Genomic DNA, 22,017 nt, shown 5'->3' on the forward strand with positions numbered 1-22,017 from the left:
GTTCTATGTGATTGTCATAAAAGACAGAATATTGAGTGATTGCTGATGGACCAGGCAGGCAGGCGCTTCACGGCATATGTCATAGCTTGAGTGTGGCTTCAACGGGGACACACTTGAGGTAAATCATGTGTTGACATTTTCAGTGCAACGGGCCCAGAAACCACATTAGCACAAGCTATGATGCTAAGATGAGAGGCCATTCGTGGCATTCACTAGAAGACGGGATTCATATGTCTGAGTGGAGCGACGTGTAAACACCGACACGACAGTGACTTGTTTACAAAGGGCCCACACCCTCGTGTAGAATGTGTGTGTGTGTGGGGGGGATTTTCCCACTGAAACTGGAATGGGGGGCGTCGCGCGCACTGGTATTGGTCTCAACATTTATCTGTTTCGACCGCCGTGCACTGCAGATATACGCTGTGTAATGTAATAGGGTTTTGAACCTTTCAGGTACCGGTAGTGAATGACGTCACATACAGGTCTGTTGTTGTACTGACTGTTGTTGGAATACCTGACTGAGTAAAGACGTATTCAAAACGGAGCCTGGTGTTCAAGACTCATCAATGTTACAGGCTGGGTGCACATCTGCACATATGCACACTGCAAATAATCGTCATACCTCTTTTGTACTTTTTTTTTTTTTTACTTTTGTTGAATAGATGCCGCAGGTATTGTCAAAAAACAGATCAATCGAATCCGAAAGGTTAAATTCAAATTATTTCCAAAGCGTTTTGTGGCAATAGCCAAACAAAAAGAAACGTCGAATGTTTCTTGAGGCGGAATTAAATAACCAAAAGTGTTCCCCTGCTACACTTCCGGAAAGAACTGCACATGCGCGTTATGTCAACATGTCGGCGTCCTTCAGGACGGTGGTGCTTCTGTCAAGTTCGTTGTTGTTGTTGTTGTTCATCGCAAACATTAATATTGATGAGGAACGTGAGGGTTAAAAGGCGCATATTGTTCCGAGGTTTGGCGCAGCAGTGCTGCAGAATGTGTCTTTAGTTGCTTCCGTGTTCTGGATGGCTCGCAGCAGCGTGGTGCGGTTCCTGGTGTCGGCCGCTCGGACCACGGCAGCAGCTGGAGGCGCCGCGTGCCTCGGCACTGGCCTCGGATACAGGCGAACTCTTCGAACTGCTGCGCGGCTGATGGTCGCCAAGCTGCTATCAGCCGAGGAGCTGTTTGCCAAGAAGTCATTCCAGGACTTCCTGTCGAACACAGAGAAGCAATACAGGCACGCGCTGGACGCTATTAACAGCGATGATCACGAGCGCGATCTGAGGGACCAGAGGGCCCTGGTGTCCCGCCTGGCTCCGCTAATGCAGGTGATCCACGAGCTGCACATCAAACACCAGGAGGTGACAGAGACAGAGGCGCTCCTGAAAGGTGAGGATCTGGTGGGGCTTGATCTAGAGATAGCGAGTGTGAGATATGCATGGTAATGGCCCTGCCAATCCCAGAGGAAGACCCTGCTCTGAGGGAACTGGCTGAGCTGGAAAAACAAAGCTGCTTACAAGACATCAAGGCTCTGAGACAAACGGTATGCATTCACTGCTCTATTCGTTCATTCTCACACACACACACACACACACACACACACTCACACACACAGGCACCTTTGTATCTCTGTCCTTGTGGGGACCGCCCCTGGCCATCAACCTTTCCTCAGCCTCTCCCCCTGAACACATGGCTCACCTGAACCAGGACTCGGAACCAAACTGGAACCCAGTTAGAATCACCCCGTTGTTTTGAAGTCTTCACCCTCACATTGAGGCCTGGACCTGTATGAGGGCGTAAGGGCTCCACAAGGACAGTGCTCTGTCATGAATTGGCCCCAACAAAGTAGGATAAACAAGCAAGAAAGTACTTTCACTGACATCACCCTTTCCGCAGCCTCTGACCCTAAACCCAACCATCCAAAACACACGGCTCACCTGAACCAAACGAAATCTCAATCATAATGACCAAGCTATTCTGTAGTTTTAACCCTCCAACTGAGACTTGATAAAGTGAGGCCCTGCCAAAATGTCCTCACTCAAAACTCATACAGGTTCTCACAAAGAAGCTCAAGAACACTCACACACACACAGTGCTGTCAAAAGAACAAATGAAGTGCTTCTCCTCCAGGTGTTGACTCTGCTGGTCCCAGAGGACGAAGCGGACCAGAGCGACCTGGTGCTGGAAGTCACAGCAGGAGTTGGTGGCCAGGAAGCCATGTTGTTCACGGCCGAGGTCAGCGAGTCTCAAGCTTAAGTGCTGTTGTCACAAGCGTCTAGTAGCCACCAGCACTTTTTTTTTACATGCATTTGATGGTGTTTCTCAGAAGTAATGGCTGCAGCGTTGTGAAGTAGAGGTCAGTGCTGCAGCCTCAGAGCAGCACTGACCCAACACCGGTTGGGTCTGAGGACACAGACCCAACCGGTGCATCGGTCCTCAGACCCAACACAAGTGCTGCTTGTTGGTGCTTGTCTCAATGCTCTCGATGTTGTCCGGGGACACGGACGTGCAGATCACTAACTTGCTGACTCATCTCTCCCACCAGCTGTTCGACATGTATGAGAACTTCGCCCAACACAACGGCTGGTCCTTCGATGTCTTGGAGCACATGACAAGTGAGCTGGGTCAGTACACATCCACATGTTCACCAGATGGCGCTGTTCCCGCGCTAAATATGAACAACGTGCATGACAGTTGAAGATTCGACATAAAGTACTAATACTGAAAATACTTCCTTGTTCTCACCAGCATATTTAGAATAATATTCCCCGAGATGTTGATAGAATCTTTAGCCCTAAATGATCTTTTCAAAAGGTTGTTGTTTGTGAGCATCATAACTCATAATGAGGAGGCTGTTCCCAGTCACCGTCTGGATCCAGTGGCACAATGCACAGTGACATCGTGGCAGATCAAATAGTTTTCATCCAGATCGTGGTGATGTTCTGGACCCAGAGGGTTTTGTGTATCAGGTTGCATAGGGAATCGGATGCGCCTGTTGGGGCCGTAGGTTCATTCAAGTTTGGCCTTTTTCCTCCGTTGAGTGACATCCTCCTCTGATGCTTTCTAGGATGGTTTGGTTAGTTGACGTTCTGCTTCCTATGAAGTGAAAGGGTGAAATGACCTGAGCTCACAGGGGTGTGAACACGGCCTGTCGTGCAGGAGGAGTTCGACATGCCTCGGCCAGCATCAGCGGCCCTGCCAGCTACAAGAGGATGAAGTTCGAGGGAGGAGTCCATCGGGTCCAGCGGATTCCTAAGACGGAGAAGCAGGGGCGGATCCACACCAGCACCATGACGGTGGCTGTGCTGCCGCAGCCCACAGAGGTGCGACTGGACACTCACAGTGGAACCATTTGACCTGAAATTCCTGATAGAATTTCAAACAGAGAGCCACACACCTACCTCTCCATCAACAGACTGCTTCTACATTTGCTCCTCTTCTGACGTGGTGTTTGCACCTGCAGGGTGATACACATGTACCCGGACAACCGTTACCCAGCACATTAATGCACTGCACTCATGAGTCAGCACGTGTTTCGAGTAACCATGAACCCCCGCGGCTGGGGGCGGAGCTTGACTGGCTGAGCACTGTCATTCCCTCGCGCCTCCAAAATCGATGTATGTTTCTTCATATTCATGTTCCTTAGGAACATGAAGACGGTGCCATCAGTCAGTTTTTGCTTTCACCACCAGTAAATGACAAAACAATTGTTTTTGGACTGATGGCGCTGGTGTTCCTGTCAGATCTCCCTCACAATCAACCCGAAGGACCTGAAGATTGAGACGAAGCGGGCGAGCGGTGCCGGCGGGCAGCATGTCAACACCACTGACAGTGCGGTCAGAGTGGTGCACCTGCCCACAGGTAGATGCCGCTGGGCCTCTGCTGGTTCTGGCTCTCCTCTCTCATGCACCTCCCTGCCTCTCCAGGTGTGGCAGCAGAGTGCCAGCAGGAACGCTCGCAGCTGAAGAACAAGGAGAAGGCCATGCAGTCGCTGAGAGCCAAACTCTACAGCATGAAGCTGGAGGAAGAAACCAGCAAGCGCTACCACCAGAGGAAGGTTCAGGTAGGGACATGAAGCTTGGTTTAAACAAAGCCGTGAAGCATGTTTGGACCTGACCTTGAAGTTTGGAAGATGGAAAGGGCAGAGTTCTGCAGGTGGAGGTACACACTGTGTTGGGGGTCTCCCCTGGCAGGTGAAGTCTGGACTAGCGGAGACCCTCCTGAGGATGTGAGGGTCCAGGCTGGTGTGCGTGCGTGCGAGCGAGTGAGTGAGTGAAAAAGATAAAAACTGGACCGTTTATTAATGTGAGGAGTTTGGTGAGGGTGACACTTATATTTCAGCGGAAGGACGGCCGCGTGGTGACATCATGGAGACATGCTCGGACGGCAGCCGCACCTTGAGAATGCTTCATCTGCGTGTTATATGGATCTGTTGTTGCATGAAGCAACAACGATGGCGAGCTTATTTAACAAACCACAGGAGCGTTCCTCCAGGAGCAGCTGATGTGGCCGTCGTCTGATGGAGCCAGGCCTTCAGCTGAGGGTCACCCACACATTTACTGACACAAGGGTGGTTTTCTGCTCGCGTGTGTCATCTCTTATTCACCACCTTCTGAATGGTTCTTGACTCAAAGACAAATCATGGGCTTTATCGTGATGTTTTCCCTCCTGCTGAGGTGTGTGTTTGAAGCACGCCGTCTCTCGCCCGACAGATCGGCACCAGAGGCAGGTCAGAGAAGATCCGCACCTACAACTTCCCTCAGGATCGGATCACTGACCACCGCATCAGCTTGACGGTACATGACGTCAGAAGGTTCCTGCTGGGGGAGGACCTGCTGGGCCACATGAACTCAGCGCTGCAGGACTTCTCTGACCAGGAGGCTCTGATGGAGCTATTTGAGGGAGCCAGACAAGCTGACCCATCGGGCGTTTAGAGATCACTTTTAGGATTGTAAGATTGTTTTTTTGTGTACGCATGAATGACAAGGCCAATAAAAACAAAATACAGCGGTACCTCGGTTCTCCACCACATTCCATTCCAGACGGCCGTTCGAGAAGCGATTTGTTCAAAATCTGCATTGATTCTCCCCATTACAATGAATGGAAAAAGAACTAATGCGTTCCGAGCCTTAAAACAGGCTTTTGTCGGAGTGAATGCAGAGTGTCTGCTGCAGGTGGCTGTTCCTCTATGTGTGTGGCCGCTGCATGTGGGAGGGGTTGCCGAGTGAGTGGCGTCTCTCCAGAAGGGAAGAGGTGCCCGGTGCGTGTCCAGCTCTGAATGTGCGCTGCTGTGCAGTTTGGCTGTGACAAAGTCATAAACCAAGTCAGGCTCTGTCCCGGACTGGCCTCATCCCTGTCCCAGCTCCAGCCCACAACAGGACATCAGACCCTGGAGTGGGACCTCCCCTGTGACACTCGACCACGGTCCAGTGTGGAGACAGGAAAGGTTTGACACCTCAATATGAAGAGAAAACAGTCAGTCAATGGAGCTAACGGGACACGTCTGCGTACAGAGGCTGCGTTAGACACAATAACAGAGCGCCTCGTGGCTCAGCTGGTCGACCCGTGTACCTTATGTTTTCTGGCTTTTTTCAGGGGCGTTCCAGTTCTGGATTTTCGTTCGAAATTCGAGCTTCCACTGTATTAAGCTTCGAAATGTTTTTAATGACACTCGATATTTACCATTAATATCCATAACATATTACCAAGCAGACGCGAAGGAGAAAGCACCGACTCGAAGCTTTATGACGTCACCGGAGGGTGACTCGGGCCATGTGACATAAGTGAAGGGAATCCATATAAAAAGGCTCGTCTGCGCGCGAATGGTTGAGTTTGGGTCGTTGGAAGTTGACATCGACATGAGGCTAATGCTAGTGTGAATGTTTGTGGCGGCGTTTTCTCAGACTCCGAAGCACTTGGATGGACTGCATTTCCCGGCATCCCCCGGGTCGCCAGGCTGACTAATCGAGCCGCATCCGTCGACTCGCCCACTCTCGCTGACCAGGCTCCCCGCGACGCTCGCGTCCCGTCCGTCCGCGTCCTGCTCTCTGCTAGCTGAAATGCTCCGGTCCGCGCGGCTTCAAAGGTGAAGCCTGTTTTTTCGTCTCCGAGTTGTGTGCAGGAACATTTTCACCGCTTGAGAGAATGACTCCGGTGTTCTTTAAGCGCCATCTCACCGTGTGGAAGACCAAACCTCCTTTGTAGAGAGTCGAGTCGTGTGAGCCCGACCTCGGCTCCCCCCCACCTCCCCTCCCCAGAGCGGCTCTTTTGCTGGCGGCGCAGCGCTTTACATCTGGCCGTGCAGGTGCCCTGTCAAGCTGCCTGTCGACCCTGAAGCTACCGAGGCGACGACGAGGAGTAGCGGTTCTGTTTGGGGCGAGTTTGGACCGAGCCCCGGGGGGGGAGCAGGAGGCAGACCCGCAGAGACCAAGGCTCTCGGGATGGCCAACGAGCCCATCATCCTCAACGTCTACGATATGGTGAGTAGACGCGTCTCCAACAGGCTGTTCAACTCCAGCTGTCGGTCAAGTTCCCTCCGTGTTTTTGTCACTGTCAGACCAGAACCAACCCCCTGTGTGACGCGCTTTAAAAATGATGCCCGACAAATCGAGCTCGCTGCTCGTCTCTTGACTATTTCTCTCCCTGATCCATGGCGAGTCTGTGTCGAGCTTCGGAGGTCAGAGGTCCACGAAGGTCAGAGGTGAGGTCCCGGAAGACGCGCCGAGGTGAAGCGCCGCTGACACCTGAGGCAGGCGTCTCTGACGGGAACGTCTTTCTGTGACTGACCGAGTCAGGGTGATGTCACTGAGAGAGTCGGGGGGAGGGGAGTCAATTGATCTGTTCATGATTTATTGATCGATGTGGATTCCTGCTGGGCTGGTGTTGCGCCACGTGCTGTGGCTGCTGTGAGCTCATTCCTGCGGTCCATCCAGCACCTTTGCTCCAGCGCATCCTCCCGTCCTTCTTCCAACAGTCGACACATGATCAGAATCAGAACGCAGCTACATGTCTGACTGTGGAACCGGAGACAATTGTTTCACAGAAGGGAAACCGATTCTAATGGGCAGTCAACGGTGCACGGGAAACCTGACATGTGGCGTGGACGGTGTGGCTCCTTGGATGTGGCCTGTGTGGCTGGAGATGATCCTGTGGAGCCAAATTATTTGGTGATGGTTCCGTCCCTGGTGTCGCTTGACTTGTCTTCCTGTCCAGTGATTCCTTCTTGATGTTGTGACAAAGGGCTCTCACCATCGACTTCATTCCTTGTGACTGGCCGCAGGTCTCCACACTCACAAGCTGCTCTCTGGTGTCCCACAAACTCTGCTGCGCTCCCAGCCTTTCTGCTTCTGGAAAAGATGCTGAAACACTTGGAACTTTCTTACACCACTCTGATCTTCTTTATTTCCATTTGATGAAATGTCAGTGTTAAACCCTGAAGTCAAGGCAGTGATCATCAGGAGTGGTCAGATCTGCACGGGGCTCTGTGTTTGTGTGGCTTCCTGCCACAGTCCAAGACCCCACAGAGGTGGATGGATTCATCTTTCCAAACTTGATGCTTTATTTTTTTTATTACTGGCTTGTTTTTGTGACTTATCTTGTTCCAGTATCCCATATTGGAGGGGAAAAAAACAAAACAAATTACAAAACAAAATAAAAACTAAACTTGAACTAAGCATTTTTCAAAATCTGAAACTCATTAGAACTAGCCAACCCACTCTAGAATTCAAACTAACTGAATTTGAAAGACACAAATTCCAGAGTAAATACTAATGAAAAATCCCAAACTATAACCACCTTGGTGCCGAGTGGACGGTGCCCGCGGAACAGATCTGCAGATCATTCCACAGGAGTGGACAGCATGATGGCGAGCCAATGGCCCGCCGCGGCTCGGGGCTTCTTGGATCTCTGTGTGGATGTAGACAGAGGAACCCCCTGACTCATCTTTTCCTGACACACACACACACAGCCTGTGGAGGAACCTGAGGAAACAGTTGCTGTTTGAAGTTTCACATCAGTGTGTTCAAGCTGTTTACCTTGTGCAAACAGAGAGTGAACGTTTGGAGAGCTTTCTCATGGAAGGCTCTTCCTCAAGTGCGTGAGTTGGCTGCAGATGATTGGTCAGCTCAGTGCTCTTTATCATGTGTCATATCTATCACAGAGAATTTGATTTGAACTACTATTAGTACTAGTATTGACCAATGAAAACCTCTCTTGTTGCTGTGTTGTCTCTCAGAAATCTAGTGTTTGCCTGTCCACCGTGAGCCCATCTGTGGCAGCGCAGGGTTTGTTTGCGGATTATTTTGCTCGTGATTTCAATGTCATTATTCCCAGACTCGGGTTGTGGCTGTGGGAGCCTGTCCCAGCTACAGTCCATCACAACATTCACTTCTAGTCCCCAAAGTTTTTGGTTCCCATCTTCCAAAGCGTCCTCTCTCTGGGGTCCAGCTGTGTGTCCTCTGAAGCCAGGCGCTGCCCGACTCCGCTGTTGAGGATCAATAGTCACATGACTGTCGGGAAGACACCCCCCCCCCCCCCCCCCCCCCCCCTCCCTCCCTCGCCTGGACTAAGTGGATTTCCTGTGCAGCTCTGAGGGTTTTAGTCTGCTGCTCTGATGAGATGACATGATCTGCGCGACGGGGTCATGTGACCTGGCCTTCGCACCACCTCTGGTTGCACCTCGTGGCATCCCAGTTGACACCAACGCTGCTGTGTACTGTTCTTCCTCTGCTGCTCCACCTGGTCCCACTGCTTCTGGGTCCTATTGTCTGGTCTCTGCTGAACCACTGCTCTGCAGCTGGCTTCACTGACTCCAGGACTGTAGTCACTGCTGCTCCCAGTGTTGCAGTACACTAGTTAATAACAGCTGGTGCTGCTACTGCACTTAGTCCTATGAGGAAAAACACACTTGCTTATTCATCTCAGAGGAGCGGGATGGGTCAGCACGTTACACTGCTGACTGGACCTGCACAACTCAGGGGGAAATATGGATCACCGTTTTTCAGCTAAGACTTGATGTCACGATTCTTTCCCTCATGAAATATGAAGTTTATTGCACACACAAACCATGACAAAACAAAGATGCAGCACCAAACATGTTTGAGGTGCTGATGAAGACCTGTTGTTACCTTGCGGTGCTGTGACCAGTAAAAAACGAATGGATCCAAAATACAGGCACACAACCGAATACGAGCCTTCTTTAAGAGCACGTTTGTTTTGAGACTGATGGGTGCGCTGATTCTGGTCACCAGTTCCCATCCATGTTCCTTCAGTTTCCACCCTGTCGCCCAGCTATCCAATCACTACCGCATCCAGTGAACCACGTGACCACAAGGCACGTTGTCATTGGCTGAAGGTGAAGCCATGGGCATCGGAGGAACTCAGCAAGTAGTAGCTTGCAGCGCCGCTTGGGAGCGTAAAACTCACACAGGAAAGTAGCATTTGTGATGCAAATCCAGTCGGTTTGTAAATGACACGTGACTCTAAATTAATTGGAAATTAAATCGGACGCAAGGGTGAATCAAAATCGTGGGTTATCTGGCAGGCCTACTACTGACCCTGCAGGTATGAACACAGTGCGGTCAGCGACGGCCTCATCAGCTCACCTGCTTCAGAGGGAGGCTTCTGTTCACCCGCTGTCTCCGGTGTGTGTTCTAACCCTGCTGTGTCTCTGCTTCTTCCTGTCCTTAGTACTGGATCAATGAGTTCACCAGCTCCCTGGGGATCGGCGTCTTCCACACGGGACTGGAGATCTACGGCCGAGGTGAGGCTCCTGGCCGGGGCTGGGGAGCGGGCTCCGTGTCTCACATGTCTTCTCCCTGGCCTGCAGAGTTTGCCTACGGCGGACACCCGTACCCCTTCTCAGGAATCTTTGAGATCTCGCCGGGCGACGCCTCTGAGCTGGGAGAGACCTTCAAGTTCAAGTAAGCTCTCTCCACTGTGCTCTCGCCTGTGCTCCTATTCACCTGGCATGTCGCATGACTCCGCCACCGGATTGTGGGCAACTGCCACTCATTTCTGTTTTGCCAGTGACTGAAAAAAACCACTCAGATCAGTGTGTGTTTTGGTGGAGGATGAGCGCAGGGCGTGAAAACACTCCTCTGCTCTTGAAACCAGCCTGTTGCCGGAGGCAGCAGAGGCCACATGCGCAGGAGCCGCAGTTGAAGCAACAGTTTGACTCCAGCGATTCGATGATCTGGACCTGAGGAATGTTGTGTTTGTAAACGGTGCTGATGGAGCGTAGCAAGAGAGGGTCAGCTGGTGAAGAGCTCCAGTCAGCTGAGCCAAGGAGAGAGGAATGTGGAACCAAAGATGAGTTGACACTCGGTTCCTCGTGGCTCTTGGTGGAACCGGGAACAGAACAGCTGGGCCACACCAGGGTTCAGGCCAGTTCAGGGTCAGAGGCCACAACCTGTCCGCAGCTCTCCTGATGTGGGACGTGGGGTCTGCATGCACGCGCGCACACACGCAGATCTCTCAGCCAGGCGCACACACTCAGACATGCACACGGACAAACACAGTTCCAGTTTCCTGCCTGGTTTGTCTGCTCCTGCTGTGATTGGCTGCTGGAGCCTCCGCTCAGTGTCCCTGCTGCCACACGGGTTTGCTGCTCCTCTGCTCTCTGTTTGTGGTCACGTCACTGCTGAGCTGCTGCTGCTGACTTGCTTCTGCTCCAGTTGATCTGCCCTGAGGCCCAAAACTGAGACAGCGTCCTGATCCAGACTGAACCGGATCAGGTTCCAGCAGGCTGTAACGCCGCCCTCTCTCAACACACACTCCAGCAGCTGTGAACGGAAGTGGACCGGCAGGCCTCATGAGCTCGTGTTGGTCCAGGAGGTGCCTGGTGGTCTCCAAGCCTTTGACGCACCACTTAGATTGGATCTGTCATTTTCCCACCAATGTGCTTTGTTTTGCATGAACGCTCCTCTGTGGACCTTCTTTCATGGGATGGAAGAGTTTGACTTGAGAGGTGTGTGTCGTCCCTGCAGGGAAGCCATTGTCCTGGGCAGCACGGACTTCACCGAGGAAGATGTGGAGCGGATCGTGGAGGAGATGGGGAAGGAGTACAAGGGCAACGCCTACCACCTCATGCACAAGAACTGCAACCACTTCTCCTCAGCCCTGTCCGAGGTTGGTAGCTGGCCACGCCCACACACACGCTCTCCTTGTGGGGACCTCTCCTGGCCATCACCCTTTCCCCAGCCTCCCCCCCTAAACCAGCCATGTAAAAGAAAGCTTCACCTTTACTCTGAACCAAACTGAAACACAGTTATCATGACTGAGCTATTTTAACCTTCTAAATGAGGCAAGAACAAAGTGTCTGTTGTAGGTTCTCACAAAGACAGAAGTACAAGAACACACACACACAGACTGGGGGGGCGTTTTCACATGTGTTTCTTGACATCAGAATCAGACAATGATGTATAGTGCAGAAGAGTTTGAAACTATTACAGAGGATGTTGATCGAGTTTTCTCTGAGCTGAGTGGAGGCTGTTAGAAAGATGTGTGTTTGTGTGTGTGTGTGTGTTTGTCTGTGTGCGTCTCTGTGCGCATATGTGTGTGTGTGTGTTCGTCTGTGTGTTTGTGTGTTTGTCTGTGTGTTTGTGTGTTTGTCTGTGTGTCTCTGTGTGCGTGAGTGTGTGTTCCTTCGTGTGTGTGTGTGTGTGTGTCTGAGTGTGTGTGTGTGCGCACAAATCAGCTTATGGTGCTGCGAGTAACCAGCAGGTTCTTGCTGTAACACCGACAGAGGATTAGAAGACAGTGATACTGACTGGCCGGGACACGCCAAGCTCGCTGCCTCACACAGGCCCTTGTTAGCGGCGGTGAACTACCAGTCCAAACATGACGTATTGGAGCAATGTGCCGACATCGGTGCTCAGGCTGGTGTTTAGGTGTGTTTGGTCGGCTGTAATGTGCCGCACGCTCAGCCGGTGCCTGCCGTCCCACACCTGCGTCGGTGAGGCTGTGCTCCTGTTGCTGCCTCGCTGTGTTGTCGTGTGCTGCGGCTGCTGTGTGTGACGGCGCTCACCGTGGTCACCCTCCATGTGGTCTGGCCTTGCTCCTGCAGGTCCTGTGTGGCAGAGAAATCCCTCGCTGGGTCAACCGCCTGGCCTACTTCAGCTCCTGCGTGCCCTTCCTCCAGAGCTGCCTGCCCAAGGAGTGGCTGACGCCGGCGGCGCTGCAGTCCAGCGTCAGCCAGGAGCTGCACGGCGCCGGCGACCTGGAGGAGGCCGAGGACGCCGCCGCCTCCGCCTCCCTGGCCTCCATGTCGCCCTCGTCCTCCAGCCCCGCCCCCCTGCCTCGCCAGCCTCGCCACCAGCCGCGGCGGTAGGAGGCCGGAGCGCCGCTGTAACCCAGGGACCTTTCATGACGGCGGTCCCAGAGCCCGGCTCATGGCGGGTCTGGACTCGCAGCACTCAGGTGGTGGACCTCAGAGGCCAACAGTCACCCCTCACCTTCCCGTGCCGGGAAACTCCCGTGAAGCGGGTTCATCTTCGGGACCTCCACAATTTTGCTCCTTTAGTTTCAGTGGACATTCTGTGAGGGTGAAACACACACACACACACACACACACACACATACTTGCACTGTCAGCAGACCTGCAGCTGTTGCCATGGAGACCCCCTGTGATCCTGGTCTCCTGCTGTGGCTGCAGGTTCACATGTGATGTCTGAACACCAACACCAGACATTGGCTCGTAGCAGCTCTCCAACCTTGACCCCCGCTGACCTCGGCGTCCACCTGCCACGAGACGCCACGGTGAGGCGAGCAGAGGGTGAGCGAGCGCCAGACACGGCCACAAGTTTGAAACACATTATAGACCAGGCACGTTCTGCTGGGCCTCTTCTGGGATGACAGGGATCAGGCGGGGAACCGGTTTTGGCTGCGGCGAGTTCCTGGTGGAACAGCTGATACTGAGTCAGGAAGCGCTCATCTCTGACTCCAGAGGCGTGTTACACCCTCACGACTCGGTTCTGTGGAGTCAGCGATAATGAGTCACATGGGAGCGTAGTGTGAGGCAGGCAGGCCACCCCCGGACGATCAGCACGACGTTCACACCGGTCATCACCTCAGCCCTCACGTGACCTCCGTAGCACACCACAGCGTTGGCTTTTTAGCCAGACCTTCCTGCCATGACGTCTCGGCAGCCTTGTCAGTAGCAGCTACCTTTTGTGCCTTCACGCAAGGCACCAGACCAAGAGTCCCCCGGCTGGTTCTCACGGGGCCCCTGAGCAGGCGTCCGGTGGAGTCTGGTGTCTCCGTTGTTCAGACTTGGCCACCCTGCTCCTCAGACGCGCGCCGGTCTCTGCTGGAGGTCACGGACACGCCAGGCAGGAGACTGGCGCGTGGCCACCTTCCTCAACCTCTCTCTCAGGACTCAGAACAACCTTTCTTAAAGCAAGGCATTTTTACCCCACTCGTTCTCTCCTGGTTTTTCTACCGCAGTCTTGGGCGGCAGGGTTTTCTACGCCTCTTTGATAGGACTAGGTTTTGTTTACCACGTGGCGCGCTCGAGTGCATGAACGTTTGGGAGCGTCCAGAACCTCGTCTCTCATGGAGCATTTAAGGCTTGAACCGAACCAGCATTTTGACCTCGGAACGTTGCTACGTTTCTGCTGTAGCCGGCTTCATGAACGAGCTGGCGCCCTCTGCCGGCGGCTGTTTGTGTTGGATTAAATCTTGTATCACCACTCAAGTGTCGCGTCATACATGACGTCACGTCAGAAGGCGAGATGACCGGAGGTTCCTCCCTCCACAGGGCGGTCTCAGTGAGGAGTCCAACATGGAAGTGCTTTATTTCAATGAAACCTTTTGGTAGTGCAGGAAGAGAAAACAGCTCACTAGCAACGCAAGCGTGTCATTGACCCGTGTTCGTCTCCTCTGGAGCTTCGACTGCAGGTGAGCTCCACTGACAGCGACCAGGACGGAAGGAAGCAGGATCCGCAGATCTACTGTTGTCTGGGAACAAACTTGAGTTTGATGGGCTTCACTGGTCTGGCCGCCCAGTCGAACGTCAGCGGAATCTGGGGGAGAGGGGCGTGTGCGTGAGCGACCCGCCTGTGTGAGAGAGGGAGAGAGCGTGCAGTACCATGGTGTCCCTGCAGGTCTCCACTTCGTAGCTCCGCAGCAGCTGCACCAGCACCGTCTTCACCACCAGCAGGGCGTAGCGCATCCCCACACAGTTGCGAGGGCCGAGGCCGAACGGCATGTAGGCGTACGGGTTCACCTCCTCGCCGCTGTCTTTGCTGAACCTGCAGGTGAGGTCACATGTCAGCTCAGCACCACGGAACGGTGGGAGGGGACACTCCCGGGTTCCAGCGCCGATGTGGAGAGGCCCCTGTTGGAGACTCGGACTGCTGCGGCGCTCAGGTTGGGAGTGGAATCCGTTTTCCATCACAGTCACTCACCTCTCAGGCCTGAAAAGGTCCGGGTCGGTCCAGTATTTGGGGCTCCTGTGCAGCAGCGTCACCGGGATCCCGACCAGGGTTCCTTTGGGAATGGTGATCCCGTTCATGTGGATGGTTTTCTTGCAGCTCCTCTCCAGTCGCGGCGCCGTGGGAGTCAAACGCATGGCCTCCAGGATCACCTGCTCCAGGTACTCCAGGCCGAGCAGCTGCTCGTAGGTCATCGGGCTCTGGACACAGAGCCGGAGGGTCAGCCACCAGCGCACCGGGGCTCTCGGGACACACCTACGTCTTTAGGGAAGGCGGAGTCGATCTCCTTCTGCAGGATCTGCATCTTGTCCGGGTTGGTGGCCAGGTTGTGCAGGATGAAGCTGAGGGTGGTGCTGGTGGTCTCGTACCCGCCGAAGATGAAGATGAAGGCCTGAGACAGGATCTCGTGCTCGGTCAGACCTGGAAGGGAGTCCGTTCACGTTCACGCCTCGTCTCAGCAGCTGGCTCTGTTGGTTCTGGAGTTCGGTGCTAACCAACGAGCCGCCCGGACCGGGCAGTCTGAGCTCCACACTGTGGTGTGTTCAGGTTCCAGCAGGACCCTCACCTTTGCTAGGCTGTTCCTGCTGGCCCTTGACGCTGGACTCAGGAATCTCACTCTCCATCATGACCTGAAGGAAGTCGGCGCGTCTCTGAGGGACACACGCGCGTGAGAAGCGCTGCACTGGTCACATGGTGAAGGTCACTCACAGAGTCGCCGGCGTGGTGCTCCTGCTTGAACTTCTTGATGATGTCATAGAAAAAGTTCATACTTTCCATGTTCATGAAGTCCAGGTGGAGGAACCTCAGCAGACGTTCAGCAAGAGGGAAGGCGACTGGCGGAACACAGACACGGAGTCACCTGCGTGCATGAGTGCGTGCGTCTCTCTGAGGACCTACAGAGGATGAATAAAGGCCACGCCTTGAAGTTGAGCATCTTCTTGAGGTGCACCACGAGTGGAGAGTCTGGGTTGTTGATGGCGTCGGACTCCACGCCGAAGGACGCACTGGTCACGACGTCCAGACTGTACGGGGCCATCAGCCTGGACGGGGAGACACGAGCTTCTCAGCCTTGGTTCTTCCCTCCCTGAGCATCGGTCCGACCTGGGCTCTCCAGCGCCACCGACTTCCACCTCAGGTACTCACTGTTTGACATCCACGGAGTCCAGGTCCTTCTTGTCCAGACTCTGGACGAGTCGGTCGGAATAGCGAGTGATGAGCGGGAACATCTGGAGCCAGAGAAGAAGAGGATGATGAGCCTCTCGAGCTCCGGGAGGTGACAGCATCAAGCTTGAGTCAGGAGGTCGGGTCAGGTCACCTGCTTGAGCTTCCCGCTGGTGAAACATGGAGACAACGTGCTGCGGATCCTTTTCCAGTGGTCGTCTTTGACGTTGGTGATGGCGTCGTCCATCGGCCCCGAGATGAACGTCTCCTGAGGAAGCAGCAGAGGAGACGCGTTGGACTCTTCCCCCACTCCTCATCCTCTCAACCTTCAGCCCCCCCCCCCAGCTCATTACCCGGCGGTTGGTGAAGACGCTGTAACACTCCTTCAGCAACACTGTTTTGATCATCTCCGGGTCGGCAACGATCAGAGTGGGGCTCCTGCCGTCGTACAGCCTGCAGACAAACACAAGAGTCAGCCGGCACCAGACGGTGGCGCTGTGGCACCAACTCTTTTCTCCACACCGTGAAACCACGTAGACAGACCCGTGTGTTTCAGTTCACTTCCTGTTTGGTCAGGCCACGTCTGTGAACATCACACCCAGATCCATGTGTGGAACCTTTCTAGTCACCTGCGAGGGCTAGAGTCCTCTAGACCCATGGTGGGGCCGTGAGGCCCCCAAGAGGGCCGCTAGAACTTTTCTTGTTTCCCACCTCTGGACCGCGAGACGCTGAATTGAGTTGGCAGCTGCACATCTGTGATAATGACCAACTATGGAGAAGTTCAATATGAAGAAACAATGATGAAGGAAGTGACGGCGCCCCCTACAGTACACACTGCTCATGAAAGCAGCTGCTGGAGCAGTTTTGAAAATTAATGACAACATTTTATGGCAATACTTTTATTTACACTTGACTTATATCATCTTTGGAGTTTAAATAAAATATATAATTTAAGATATTTAGACATGGTTTTGTTATATTTGTTTTGTTCAGATTTTTTTTTTCAGTTTTTCCAATTTTCTCAACGTTTTTTGTCTTCAGTAAATGTGATGAACATGACTTGCAGCTGCTTCTGCTGCTGGTTGAACTTTGCACCGACCACATGGTTTCATGTCGTTTCACAAGGTTTTAGTTTGTTTACGTGTGAGTCGATTCAATACGGTTATTGATCACAAATGATCCATGAATCTGTGCGATGACTGGAACGGCCCCGGGGCCGTTTGTTCTGGGAACGTTGGGCCCCCAGATCAGAAAGGTGAAGAACCCCTGCCCTATGAGCGTCATGTTCCACGGGTCCTTATTGGCTCCGGACTCACACTCATGGTTTGTTTATCTCTGCTGTAATAATGACGCATGATTTAACAGCCCCATCTAATCTTGTCAGGACCAATAAACATGGAGCGGCCTGAACTCTGTTCCATGTTTGCTGTGTTTTAATTGTTGTTAAGGCTCAACACTGGAGTGACATCATGTTGGTCCAGCACCTTCTGTGGGGGCGTGGACGTCACCTGTCGTGACAGAGCGTGAGCTCACCCGCTCAGGATGTGGGCCACAGGCCACGTGAAGATAAGGCCGGTGGTAAAGGCTTGTTGACATGTAGTGTGGGCTTTTATGACTTGACATGTAATGTGGTCATAAAAGCCCACAGTATGTGTCAAGACCACCTCTGAGCTGCTGGCAATTCAGGTGACATAAGAGGCGGAGCCCACTCACCCCCAGTAGTCGCCATACTTGTCGTAGCATTCCTTGTCAAGGGCGGGAATCCCCTGCAAGAAATGTGCATCACGTCAGAGCAGCTGAAACCTGCGTCTCCTCAGACACTGACCATGGAGCTGAGGGCTCCTCTGCTGCTGCTCCCTTCACTGCGCGCGTGCGTGCGTGTGTGCATGTCGCTCCTCACAGGGTCATTACAGTTCACAAAAACGAGAAATAAAAATAAACACCAAATTACAGCCACAACGTAAACTGATGCAAAGCAAGTGAAGCTGTGGGAGAGTTGTCCTCTGCTTGGGTGTGTACTCCTGTCATCAAGAGGCATCTGGATCTGGGCTGCTGTCACCACAGCTGTCCAGTCGGCCGTGTCGCCGGCCAACAGCCTCCTCTTCCCACCCGCAGGCTTTTTGACACGCACGTCTGTTGTTGGCTTTTCATTGCTGACTATGATTGTGATCTTCAGTCGTTATTACCCATTACCCCGTGTTGAAGGAAAAATAAACTAACAATGAAAACTAAACTAACTGTCAAAGCATTTTTTAAAAACCGGAACTCGTTGAAACAAAGTGAATTTGAAAGACAAAAATTCAAAACTGAATAAAAAGGAAAACTACTGAAGGACCCAACACACAGCAGCGATGTCAGATGAGTGCAGGCAGAGGGCCAGAACACCAGAGCAACAGGGCCAAGTGCCTCGCTGGTGCTGGACCAGGAGGCGCCTCCTACAGGCCCCCCATCCGGACCCCGACTCCGCTGGCTGTGACGCCACACACCTGAGGGCCCGGGGTTCAGAGGGTGACTTTCTCCTTCACTCCTCTGGTTGACAGGTCTGACACCCTCTCTGGCCCGACGTGGGGTGGAACATCTCAACAGCGGGTCTCACCTTTCGCAAGGCCATCATGGTGCCGATGAAAGGCAGCGGCCTGGGCCCCGGGATTCCCAGCTTCTTGAAAAAACGATAGGGCCAAACTCCGTACCTGTGACAGAGCAGAGACATTTCACATCTCTGCCTGCACCAAACTCGTCACAGGGCCTTGTTGCGCCTGCGTAGCGACAGAACCAGTCAGACCAGGGCGAGCAGGGAGACGCAGAACGGGTTCAAGCGGGGTCACAGTCACAGGCCCGTGGCCTGGGAAACTGCGCTCTGAGGAAGCGGAGTTGCGCAACAGCCAGCAGCGACTGCGCCGAGAGCGGCAGCGCGACTCCGAGAAGATGAGCCACGAGCTGGACTTACACGAGCAGCAGAGTGAGGAGAAGCGCCAGCAAGGTCCAGGTGGAGGCTGAGAAGCAGCTCAGGAGGAACATGACGGCGGCAGTGCGGTCCGAACTGTCGCTCCAGGAAGTGGACCCAGGTAGTCTGGCTGCAGCCTGGAGGGCGGGGCGGAGCCCGACCCACAGGGGAACACCAGGAGGGGGGAGAGGACGAAACACACAAACAAGCATTCATCCTCACTGATTACTCTATACTCCAGGAGGAGGCCATTTTCATCTGTCAAATGATCATTAAAAATGAAGCCACGAACTCGGAAGGTAACGTGGGCGGACTGCATGGCGCCATCCTGTGGTGGGTCTTTACAACTGCACGTCATTTGATCAGCCTCGTGACCATTCACACGAACACGACAGGTGGAGGCCGCACGCACGCGCGCGCTTCAGCCTGACGCTGAGATGAGACCGTGGTGTCACTCAGATGACAGAGGGCGTGGTTTCAGCGTGCATAACACACACATTTCCATCGTGTACTCCGCTCGCACAAAAAACACTCGGAGCAAAGTTTCAACACAGTAATAATCAAGACAACGCTCAAATGCCGTTTGTTTTTATTGTGAGCCTCTCATCCATTCATTTCAAATGACGCAAAGACTCCAAGATTGTGAACTCTGAAAGAGAGAACAGTAAAGTGAGCAAGTGAGACTTCAATTCCAATGTGCAAAAATGGGCAAATCCGCAAATACTGTATGTACAGTACCTGTGTAGTTCACGGTAGACAGGCCCTTAATGTGGCTGTCATGATGAGCCTCTTTCTAGGTGCAGGATGGACAAAGGAAAAGTCCCAGGCTGCTTGTTTCATGTTTCTTTGGGATCAAACCCCATCTCCAGATGGTTGTGTGTCTCTGTATAGACAACAGAATAAGCAGACACAATCATCACATTGAAAACATTATCATTTTTGTTACAATGTGCAATACACATCAGACTTTTAAAAAGGCTTTTATTCATGAAAACGTCATTTATTCTGACAAATATACAGATCTTGTTTCTACATCATCATGACGTATTTCATCCCAATGTGATGACACTAGACATCTAACATGACGAGACCATATGCGATATAACATGTAACGGATGAACATGTTTGCCAGGCCAACTCATTAATGTTATGCTCGGTTAACATGACGCTGGAAAATATTGATCAAGACACGAATGAAATGACAGATTCAACGTAGGGTCACGAACCTGTTGCGTCACAACGATGTCATAGCATCATATTGGAGCGTGTGCTGGGGGTCACAAAAAACAGCCGTTCCGTACGTCGACGCCAGAAGGAGGTCAATCGACCCATCTGCGGAGAGCTGAGGCAAAACCAACATCACAACCACGCCAGGCTGCTTGTACTAGCGCGTTGGATTAGCGCGTACTAATCTGTCTGAAGAACGTGTTTTGTAAATTCTAAAAATCGATTCGTCATGTCGCTTCCCGGCCACCGTCGATCAACCCGGAAGTACATCCAGTGACCCTCCGTGTACGGTTTGTGACGTGAGTCGTTCTTGCCACTCATGTGTTGTTATTAACGGGACAACCCGACGCATCGTGTGGGTCACATCAGGAGAGTGGGTCGGTGAGTGACGCGTGTCTCACATTGGCCACCGTGTTCGGCCGGACAGTCAGCTCGCACGCGCATGCTAAGCCCTGTCAGCGCCGGTGCTGCGACCTCTGTTTTGCGCCTTCTCTGTCGCTGAAAGTGGAGCACGCGACGAAGCAGCACATGAAGTTGTTATTGCGCTGCGGCGGCGACGGCACCGCCTGTTGTGAATGTTCCGTCTGCATGGTGTGTTGATCACGACACTGACCCCGACGTCCCCCCGGTCACGTGACCGTTCCGACAGCTAGCTTTCAGCGAACGTCACTGATCGCTGTGATGCTGCAGCAGTAGCAACAGAAAGGACAGCGATGGCTGTGACGTCAGGCCTCTGCGGTTCGACCCCTGCTCTCCGCTCAGCGTGTCCGTGTGTTGTGTCCCACCTTAAGCATGTGGCTTACCTCTTTTGACGCTTGTATCGCCCCCTTTTCTGCTTCCCGGATGCGACATTTGTGTGTTTGAAATAGCCTCACCTCACCTCACCTGCCGCCTAAAGTTATACTCCGTCGTGCGTCAGGGCTCCACGGCTTGCTTTGTCTTGTCCTAATCCTGATGGTCTCACTTGATCCCATTCTGTTTTCGGACAGCACAGTGAAGAGCCGCCATGTTCCTCACTCTGACCCTCCTGCGGAAGGGAGTTCCTGGAAAGCAGTGGATCGGAAAGTACCGGCGGCCGCGGCCGGTCACGTGGCAGATGAAACGGAACACGCTGAAGCACCTGGAGCGCGAGGCGGAGAACGAGTACTGGATCAGCCGGCCATACATGACGGCGGAGCAGGAGCTGGGCCACGCTGCCGAGCGCCGAGCCCAGAGCTGGCAGAAGATCAAGGAGAGCAAGTTCTGCAACTTTCCTGCACACAAGAGCGTCACGGATCACCTGGCTCACCTCAACATCAGCAAGAACTGGTCCAGCTGATTCTGAGACGTTGCGTTTCTTTCAGGAGAGCAGGACCGTCTCCAGCTTCAGAGACTGGACCGCGCCGCGTTCATTATCAAAGCCACTGAATAAATCTGCTTGAGAAGGCGACTTTGTGTGGCTGGTATCATGATCGTATCGCATGAGAAGTGGAGAACCTTCACCCACAAACGGCCAACAGATGCTTTTTGTTTATTCAATTCTGAACGTGTTTTTTCTCATCTTTGAATCCAAAACCATTGTCTGTCTGGATCCCTTCCACAGCACGCCTGTCTTTGTCTGGCAGCTGGGACGACAACAACTTCAGACCGCAGGACCTGTGTGACAGTTGAGGACTTCAGCAGCTGCTGTTGATCCTCACCTGGCTGCTCGGTCCTGAGCTCTCCACCATATGAAGCCAGGCCTAGTTAGCACGCGGGCTAGCAAGCGCAGGACAAATCCACAGTACCAACTCACAGACGTGTGAGTCTGTTGGAAGAGTTTGTTTTGCACTTCACAACCACCGTGTTGCAGCTGACATGTCGGTCATGATTTCCCTGTCAAACTATAAGTTGGGTTCCTTGGTTCCATCACGTGCTGTCACGTCACGTCACGTGGGCCGAGCCGATGTTGTGGGGGTGGAAATGTACCTGACCTGGTGCGGCACAGCTCAGCGACGGCGGCCAGGAAGGCCTCTGCCAACCACCTGTCTGCAGCGAGGACCGGCCTGAGCCGACCACCTCCGCCAGCTGCCACACAGCGTGACACAGGTGTTGACTCTGACAGCTGGCTTTCATCATCATCTGCCGCACGGTGTCACAGGCGCCTGAGCCTGTCCAGCAGATCACCACTGCCAAGTCTCGGCTGGCTCCATGATCCTCCCGAGATGACGATGAAGCCAACTGATGCTTCTGCTGGCCTCGCGGGTTTCACACCAGGTTTGAGAGCATCGGTCAGTC

The 22,017-nt window shown here is 53.2% G+C and overlaps 4 protein-coding genes and 1 long non-coding RNA gene across 11 annotated transcripts; 3 read left to right on the top strand and 2 right to left on the bottom strand.

Moving 5' to 3' along the window:
- The first annotated feature begins 1 nt into the window (after position 1).
- Positions 2-5,003, top strand: mtrf1l (mitochondrial translational release factor 1-like). 2 transcript variants are annotated; one of them, XM_053875169.1, is made up of 8 exons: positions 2-1,386; positions 1,461-1,540; positions 2,128-2,232; positions 2,543-2,612; positions 3,157-3,320; positions 3,741-3,858; positions 3,924-4,060; positions 4,710-5,003. In XM_053875169.1, the coding sequence occupies exons 1-8, from the start codon at positions 1,023-1,025 to the stop codon at positions 4,929-4,931; spliced, it is 1,260 nt and encodes a 419-aa protein (XP_053731144.1). In that variant the 5' UTR covers positions 2-1,022; the 3' UTR covers positions 4,932-5,003. The 2 variants fall into 2 exon arrangements, with proteins under 2 accessions (XP_053731144.1, XP_053731143.1); XM_053875168.1 differs by having other exon boundaries at positions 4-1,386; positions 2,543-2,621.
- An 812-nt stretch (positions 5,004-5,815) lies between these two features.
- On the top strand, positions 5,816-18,345 carry LOC128764747 (deubiquitinase DESI2). Of its 2 annotated transcripts, XM_053874829.1 has the most exons (6): positions 5,816-6,082; positions 6,163-6,476; positions 9,685-9,757; positions 9,824-9,917; positions 10,983-11,124; positions 12,062-18,345. In XM_053874829.1, the coding sequence occupies exons 2-6, from the start codon at positions 6,438-6,440 to the stop codon at positions 12,323-12,325; spliced, it is 612 nt and encodes a 203-aa protein (XP_053730804.1). In that variant the 5' UTR covers positions 5,816-6,082; positions 6,163-6,437; the 3' UTR covers positions 12,326-18,345. The 2 variants fall into 2 exon arrangements, with proteins under 2 accessions (XP_053730804.1, XP_053730803.1); XM_053874828.1 differs by having other exon boundaries at positions 5,816-6,476.
- Positions 13,711-18,750, bottom strand: LOC128764746 (cytochrome P450 3A40-like). Its single transcript, XM_053874827.1, has 13 exons — positions 18,538-18,750; positions 18,187-18,280; positions 17,304-17,356; positions 15,944-16,043; positions 15,745-15,858; positions 15,573-15,655; positions 15,327-15,469; positions 15,138-15,262; positions 14,995-15,079; positions 14,689-14,849; positions 14,403-14,629; positions 14,084-14,246; positions 13,711-14,018 (listed from the first exon to the last, which is right to left on the bottom strand). Exons 1-13 carry the CDS (start codon positions 18,744-18,746, stop codon positions 13,944-13,946), a joined length of 1,632 nt encoding a protein of 543 aa, XP_053730802.1. The 5' UTR covers positions 18,747-18,750; the 3' UTR covers positions 13,711-13,943.
- Positions 18,546-21,201, top strand: mrpl57 (mitochondrial ribosomal protein L57). 5 transcript variants are annotated; one of them, XM_053874834.1, is made up of 2 exons: positions 18,546-18,867; positions 20,751-21,082. In XM_053874834.1, exon 2 carries the CDS (start codon positions 20,768-20,770, stop codon positions 21,077-21,079), a length of 312 nt encoding a protein of 103 aa, XP_053730809.1. In that variant the 5' UTR covers positions 18,546-18,867; positions 20,751-20,767; the 3' UTR covers positions 21,080-21,082. The 5 variants fall into 5 exon arrangements, with proteins under 5 accessions (XP_053730809.1, XP_053730810.1, XP_053730807.1 ...); XM_053874835.1 differs by lacking the exon at positions 18,546-18,867 and adding an exon at positions 19,766-20,060 and having other exon boundaries at positions 20,756-21,082; XM_053874832.1 differs by lacking the exon at positions 18,546-18,867 and adding an exon at positions 19,768-20,142 and having other exon boundaries at positions 20,756-21,082.
- Positions 19,107-20,187, bottom strand: LOC128764749 (uncharacterized). The gene is made up of 3 exons (XR_008415795.1): positions 19,761-20,187; positions 19,273-19,417; positions 19,107-19,183 (listed from the first exon to the last, which is right to left on the bottom strand). It is a non-coding gene; the product is annotated as an uncharacterized LOC128764749 (long non-coding RNA).
- Positions 21,202-22,017: the final 816 nt, after the last annotated feature.

Source organism: Synchiropus splendidus, chromosome 9 (genome assembly GCF_027744825.2).
Source record: "Synchiropus splendidus isolate RoL2022-P1 chromosome 9, RoL_Sspl_1.0, whole genome shotgun sequence".
Classification (NCBI taxonomy): Eukaryota; Metazoa; Chordata; class Actinopteri; order Syngnathiformes; family Callionymidae; genus Synchiropus; species Synchiropus splendidus.